At 38.1% G+C, this 7,199-nt stretch overlaps 1 protein-coding gene across 1 annotated transcript in view; it reads left to right on the forward strand.

Annotated features, from left to right (window-relative positions):
• The window catches only part of LOC149418771 (uncharacterized), a 6,393-nt gene extending 678 nt beyond the window's left edge, over positions 1-5,715 (forward strand). The window contains exons 2-5 of the mRNA XM_089638423.1: positions 2,464-2,672; positions 3,289-3,504; positions 4,018-4,172; positions 5,112-5,715. Of these exons, the coding sequence (XP_089494549.1) occupies positions 2,464-2,672; positions 3,289-3,504; positions 4,018-4,172; positions 5,112-5,385 (854 nt within the window). The 3' untranslated portion in view covers positions 5,386-5,715. The remainder of the gene's footprint in view (positions 1-2,463; positions 2,673-3,288; positions 3,505-4,017; positions 4,173-5,111) is intronic.
• Positions 5,716-7,199: the final 1,484 nt, after the last annotated feature.

Consider the following 7,199-nt stretch of genomic DNA (forward strand, 5'->3'; position numbering starts at 1 on the left):
CAGACGGCCGAGCCTTTCGACGTGGTGGCGGTGGTTAAGCGGGTATTGAGATGGTTTACTTGGGTTAATGTTCAATCGAGTGAACATTCATTTTTATTTCATTCCACGTTCACAAGGCACATACAGAATGATATAGAAATGAACATTCATCCGTACTTTCCCACTATGATGTGAGTCGTGTAATTTCTATACCCGCTATATCAACTTTCATTGATTTGGAGAAAACCGCAAAAAACTGTCACATCTCTAGCGTACATAAGTAAATGCATTACAACTTTTTATATAATGAATTGGAGTAATAAAATTTCGAAAAACATTTATTTTTCTATGTATGTCTAGCAATAATTAAGTAATTTCGATAAATAAAATGGATATAGCGGATTTTGATACTCACTTCGTGATTTTGAAAGTCAACTGAGCCGACATGGCGGGTTTAGAAACTCACGCGAAGATCATTTTGACACACGAGCGTAGCGTCAGAGTGGCGGCCATATTGTATTTTGGCAAAATAACTGCTTGTGATTGGTTGAATCCGATATAGCGGGTTTTGATAGTAACTTTCTGTATGATATAGCGGATTTGGTTTCTCACTCGCAGTTTTAACATGGTTTTTGGTCGTGATAAGGAGGGTTTTGAAACTCAATTTTAGGCTCCTCTTGTTGCTCGCAAAAATGTGAACAAGATGTCATACTCAGATCATTTTGTCAAAAAATCGGATATAGCGGGTATAGAAATTATAGGATTCATGTTGTCGAACGAAGTTGTGTGCCTTGGTATTACTGCACAAATAAAACTGAAAATTGTACTGAGAGAAATAAACCAGCGTTCATTACATGTTCAGATGTTTCATTTTTCTCTCATTCCGAGCGCGAGTGAAGATGCCGAACGCCAAAATCCAACTTCGACGGATCGGTTTACTAATGAATTCATTCAACACTTTTCTTTCATTTTGTGTTCAGTCATTTTACTCCAAGAGGCGAAATGAAAGACAGAAATGAATGACGAGTGAACAGTCTTGACACTCCTGCTTTAGTAAGGGACTAACTAAGTTAACTCCTGGAACCCACTTCGAAAAGATATTATATACGACATAGTGCCTCTAATTCAGAGGTTCCCAAACTCTTTTGCCCCGTAGACCACTTGCCAAATTCTTTTTTTTCCGTAGACCCCCTGCCTGCCGAATATTGAATTTTCCTAAAACTATTAACGTCCCATGTGATAATCATTTCTCTTTTTTGTAAGAAGATTCCCTTCCCTTGTCTGTCCAACAACCTCCTGGTATAGTTCCTCTGTCTTTACGTTGTGCAGACAGGAGCGCCCTTGTGAGGTATTACACCAAATGAAAATGTAGCTGGATAAGCAACGGGAATTTCTTTATGTAGCTGGCCCTACAGAACTGCCCCTTAAGTTCTTTGTTAGCGCTTATTCCGATCAGTTCTTGTCATGTGATATCCGATTCTTCAACATTCCACTTCCACAGTCAAAATGTCCTCAAATTTAGTTTTGAAGTCTGTGTGAAGTACATTTAAATGTTGAACGTCATTATTACCCTGGACTTTTTTCAAAAACAAGTTGGGAATCTAGGAAAATTCGCGGCTTCCGATGTGCAATGTTTTGCTTCAATATATTAATACTGACTAGAAAACGAACATATAATTTTATTTATATACCTCTACAAAGAACTTTACGAAATATAAAAATACAAATATGAAATAAGTAATTTCTCAGTCTATTAGTATTGCGTAAACTGTGTTATTTGTGTTAGGTGTATTGTGTCATCTACGGAACTCCTAAATGTTGACTTAAGGCAAATGGGGGTCCGCTCGTATGTACCCCCATTTGAATCTCGTGGACCCCCAAATTTTTTTCTCGCCGACATAGACCTCCAGTAAGCCGATATCGACCCCTGGGGGTCTATATAGACCACTTTGGGAACCTCTGCTCTAATTGTATAGCTCTATGGAAACAAATTTATTTATATTTTATCAATATGTATAAAAATTCAACTTGTGTATGTTTGTGCTCACAAAACTCAAAAAGTGGTCAACCGATTTCAATGAAAATTTCACAGTTTGTTCTTATTAGTGCCAGGGGTGCTTAGAGAGTGGTTTGTATGGGAGAAGAAGTCGGGGACGCCCGAGGAATACTTAACGCAATATTTTTGCACTGGAATGAGATACGGAGTAGAATTAAAGTCGATGTAATGTAGTTGTATAATAGTAACATTGTGGTATACAGTAGTGAATGGTGGAAGAAGTCGGAGATGCCCGAGAAAGACATTAACATTATACCTTGAGGTGATTTTTCACAAAAACGGCGCTCTACAAATTATCCAATTATTATTATTATTATTATTATTATAGGGTTTGATGTATTGTATAGTGTACTAAATTACTAAGTAGTTTTGTTAAATCAAACAGGAATTACATATTATAATAATTGAATATTTTCATATTATTACAGTTCTTCTGAAGAAACCCCAGTCGCAAATATGCCGAGTTTCTCCATTGCATGGCTTGGAGTACACCGCCGTGAAGTTGAAGCAGTATGCTCTGAAGATAAAACAGTTTCTTGCCAACAACATCAAGACTGCCACAAATGTGAAATATTCTGCAGAGATCTGCGTTATCGACAACCTCAAGCTGGAAGTTAGCCACGATGATGCGTTGAAGGTATATAAAATGTTCCCTAGAGGGAAATAATAAAGACCCACAGTATGTATGAGATAAACTATACAGGGTGTATCGGCAAGTACCCGACAAAATTTAACCAGCTATTCCTCAGCATATTTGGAGTAAAAAATGTAATGGGCGCTTTGCTGTCCGGTAACATTTTTTTTCCATTAAAAACAAAAAATAAATAAAAAATCCACGCTCCGTCACTGTCATTTGAATTGTTTTTCGTGTTCAACAGCTGTTATTAGAAAGTGTGTCAAAAAGTGTCCTCGCTCTTTCGTACACACTAAATAATAATAGTTAAAAATGAGACGAATGGTGCCGTGCCATTTCGTTGTGATTGTAAAAGCGCGCCAACGTAGGTACGTACGTACATTATTCAACGAAACTCGAACAAAATATTGCCAGATGGGTTTTCAAACTTTGACAAAGGATAAAACATTGGTGACATGGGGTGAAAGTATGAATAGTAAATTTTTTATTAAAAAAAATGTTACCGGACAGCAAAGTGCCCATAACATTTTTTACTCCAAATGTGCTAAGGAATAGCTGGTTAAAGTTTTTCGGGTACGTGCCGATACACCCTGTATATTATAATTATTATCCATTACAGATAGTTGTTTGGGGCTCTTCCCCCGATAGTGACACAGCAGATAAGCTTCTCTACCATGGTGTCCTGTTTTCTTGGGGGGTGGTGCCCCACCGAGAGGTCGGTGTTGCGCATCTGCCCCTGCTGCTGGACTGCGGCAAGGTGCGCGTGTGCGTGGCTGTTAGGCGCACACTCTGCAAGTTGTTTGACTGCCTTGTCACGCCCCTCACATTTACGCAGGTATGAACTCTACTGAGATGTATTTTCCAGATGTTGTCTTTATATGCAATATATTATGCTTATGTTAATTTGGAAGGTGGCTTTGGGTACAGCCGCCCCGGGCACCATTTATTGGATAATCAACACCTCTGCCGTAGGTCACCCCAAGTGGCTCGCTATGTTTGGTGATTTAGCAGGATGCGCCTGCCCACCAGCTGTGTGGCGTGCCAGATCGGGAGAGGCTGGTTTGAGGAGACCCTTTGACCTCTTCAACTGGTCTCTCAACCCATCGCCTTGCGCTTCAGTGAGAGAGATATATTTATACGTCACTCCTGGACACATTGATCCCTAGATTCCTACCCACCCCTTATACCTTTTTCCTTCCCAGAACTTCCTCTCCTTTAAAAACCCTCCACTCAGCATCCAAAAATATGACAGGCCCTGAGGAAATATATTTTCCTCAGGGTCTCCTGTGTGGGGTTAATGTAAAAAAAATAAAAATATATATATTTATTCAATGGTGTATTTTTTCAGAGCCATCTGCTGCTATTTAGCGCCCTGTTGAGCTCTTTCCCTCCGGTGGAGGGGGCCCGCTTGGTATCCTATGAGTACAAGGTGCCGCACACAAGACTTCCCACTTCCCTGGATTTCTCCATGGAAATTGACGATGTACATTATTTCTGGAGACAGTGAGTAGTGCACATTTACGATGTTCTTGTATTTTTTTATCCTAAATGAATAATTGACAAGTCCCAAAAGTGAAAAATCATAAAAGATTATGTGTTGCCTGCCGAGATGTGCAAAATGGGTACCCAAAACCATTTGAAATGCAAAATGGAAATGGGTCAAAACTTTTCCATTTGAAAATGCAAAATGCAAAATGGTTTTTAGAAAAGCATTTCAAATGCAAAATACCTATTTTCAAAATGCATTGATAGTGCAAAATGGTTTCTGAGGTCAAACAATTAAAATAATTATAGAATTTTTAAACAATTTTGTCATTTAATAATGGACATCAATGTAGAACAAACATATTACATGATGGTAAATCCAAAAACACCACGACTACAGATTATGAGACAACAAAAAATTTGCGCAAGACTAATGTTGCCAACGTAAAAACATAAAAACATAGCAGTTAATATTACAGCGTCATGGCCCCATGTTCAGTATTTGAATCAGTATTTTTTGTAATGGTATCACTCAATTGCCAGGGCTCCTACCAGGGAGCAACTTGACAAATGTAAATTATCTCTCATAGCGAGGTTGAGGACCAACTGATATTTGGGGCTTATGAAAAAAAGATGAGTGGAGATAGTACGAAGAATGTTGCAAAAAAGCATTTAAAATGGAAAATGCATTGAGAAAAGCATTTAAAATGGAAAATGCATTGAGAAAAGCATTTAAAATGCAAAATGGTTTTTAGAAAAGCATTTAAAATGCAAAATGGAAAATACCCATTTTGCATTTTGCATTTCCATTTGAAATGGATTTATTTGAAATAAAGCACATCTCTGGTTGCCTGAATATCACTGCGGCACACAGAGTGATGCATACTTTGTTTGCATCTGTCTACCTTTTACTTGTCCGCCCAACAAGGTATTAAGTTGGTATTGATTTGCTTGCAGATGTTTTGCTGGCGACCAAGACTCCTCCACCCATGATGAGCAGAGTGCCCAGCGCCTTTACTCGCTCTTCCAGACCCACATCTCGGAGCATTTGGGGCCCGACATTGCCACCATGCAGCTGTCCCGCCTGGTGTTCCCCGGCCTGGTGCTCAGCAGCTCGGGAGCCCTGAACATGCGCGAGCCCGAGGCGGCCAAGTTGGCCCTGCGCGTGCTGGGGCAGATGGCCACCTTGCTCCGGGGCAGCGTGCCCAAGCTGGCTGCTGATTATGACTGACTTCATAAACTGTTCTTTGGTATGCTCTCTTTTAAAACTCATAACCTCCCCGGTCTGGTATTCAGCAGCTTGGGAACTCTATAAATGCGTGAGCCTGAGGCGGCTGAGGTGGTCCTGCGGGTGCTGGGAAGATGACCAACCAGCTCAGCGTGACTGACTTCAGAAACTGTTCATTGGTGTGGGAGTTATGAACTCAACCATGACTGACTAGTATTTTTTTTATTTAAAATTAAGTACAATCATTACCTTTCGGGGTACGTAAGGCCACATTTTAAATGTTATATTTGTACGTAAATGTAGTCCCTGTACAAGTAAAATTAATTAAAATAATGTGTAAAAAGAAAATATTATCAAACACTAAAAATATAAATAAAATAAAATTTTTTATGAATTTAAGCATATTTAATCTTTTGGGTTGTCACAACCAGAGCAATCAGAATGAGCCCAATTACCACAGCTTCTGTAGCAATACCACAATTCTACATTTATATTATCAACTACTACTTAATAATAACAATTGTTACCTGATAGTTTTATCATCCTTTCGTGCTAACAGGAGGAGTTAAAAATGGTATTTTCCATATGAAAATTAGCCTGTAATTCAATAGCTAGCTTTATTGGGGATATTACAGATATCTCATTACCTATGGTTCGTAGTAGAACCTTGTTAATTCGAAATACACGGGACATCAAAAATTATATTTCGAATTAACAAATTCCCACGTAATTCGAAATTTTATGAAAAAATCTAAATGCAAATGTGTAAATCGAATTTTCGCAGCCGATTGCCGCCGCGGTCGGCCCATCAAGTTATCTTATTCAAAGTAAATTCGTAAAAATACCACACATTTTCACGGCCGATTACCGTCGCGGCAGGCCCTTTAAATTCAAATATTAGAAATAAATACGATATATTTACCATTTAAATTGAGGTATTCGTAAAAGTACGATATACTTAGGAGTAAATCGAAATATCGGCCGATTTTGGTTGAGCCGACCCTTTAAATTCAGATATTTGATTTAAATTCGTAAAAATATAATGTATTTCTGCCTAAATCGAATTTTCTACGCAGATTGCCGTCGCGGCCGGCCCTTTGAAATTCAGATATTCTAAATAAATTCATAAAAATGCGATTTACGCGTAAATCGAAATTTCACAGCTGGCCTTTTAAATTCAGATATTTAAAGTAAATTCGTAAAAATACGTCATATTTCCGCGTGAATCGAAATTTTGCGGCTGATTTCCGTCGCGCCGGATCTTTTAACTCAGATATTCAAAGTAAATGTAGTTAAAAATACAATATATTTCCGCGTCCAGTTTCCGTCACGGCCGGCCCTTTAAAATTTCAAATTCAGATATTCAAAATAAATTCGTAAAAATACGATATATTTACGCGTAAATCAAAATTTCGCAGCTGACCCTTTGGTGTAAATTCGTATAACTACAACATATTTCCGTGTAAAACGAATTTTCTCAGCCCTTCAAACTCAGATATTCAAAATAAATTGGAAAAAATACGACATTCCGGTGTTTCCCATTTACAAAATAATAATACTAATTAGGACGATGTATAACCACGTAAAAATACATATTTCGGCGTTTACTGCAACGGCTGTCTTTTAAAATCAGATTTACGAAATTTTATTAATTTTATTTTATTTAATCTTTGCAAAAATCGAACTTTTTCGAATTACATTAATAAATTTAGAAAGTATTGTGATTTTCAGCATTTATCGGCTTTTTAACCTTTCCGGGAGTAAGTTACGTAATGCTGGCCGTGCTCTGGGGAGTGAGTTTTTTTTTTTACATACCT

This window comes from Hesperophylax consimilis, chromosome 13, assembly GCF_061612785.1.
Source record: "Hesperophylax consimilis isolate HC1 chromosome 13, BYU_Hcon_1.0, whole genome shotgun sequence".
Classification (NCBI taxonomy): Eukaryota; Metazoa; Arthropoda; class Insecta; order Trichoptera; family Limnephilidae; genus Hesperophylax; species Hesperophylax consimilis.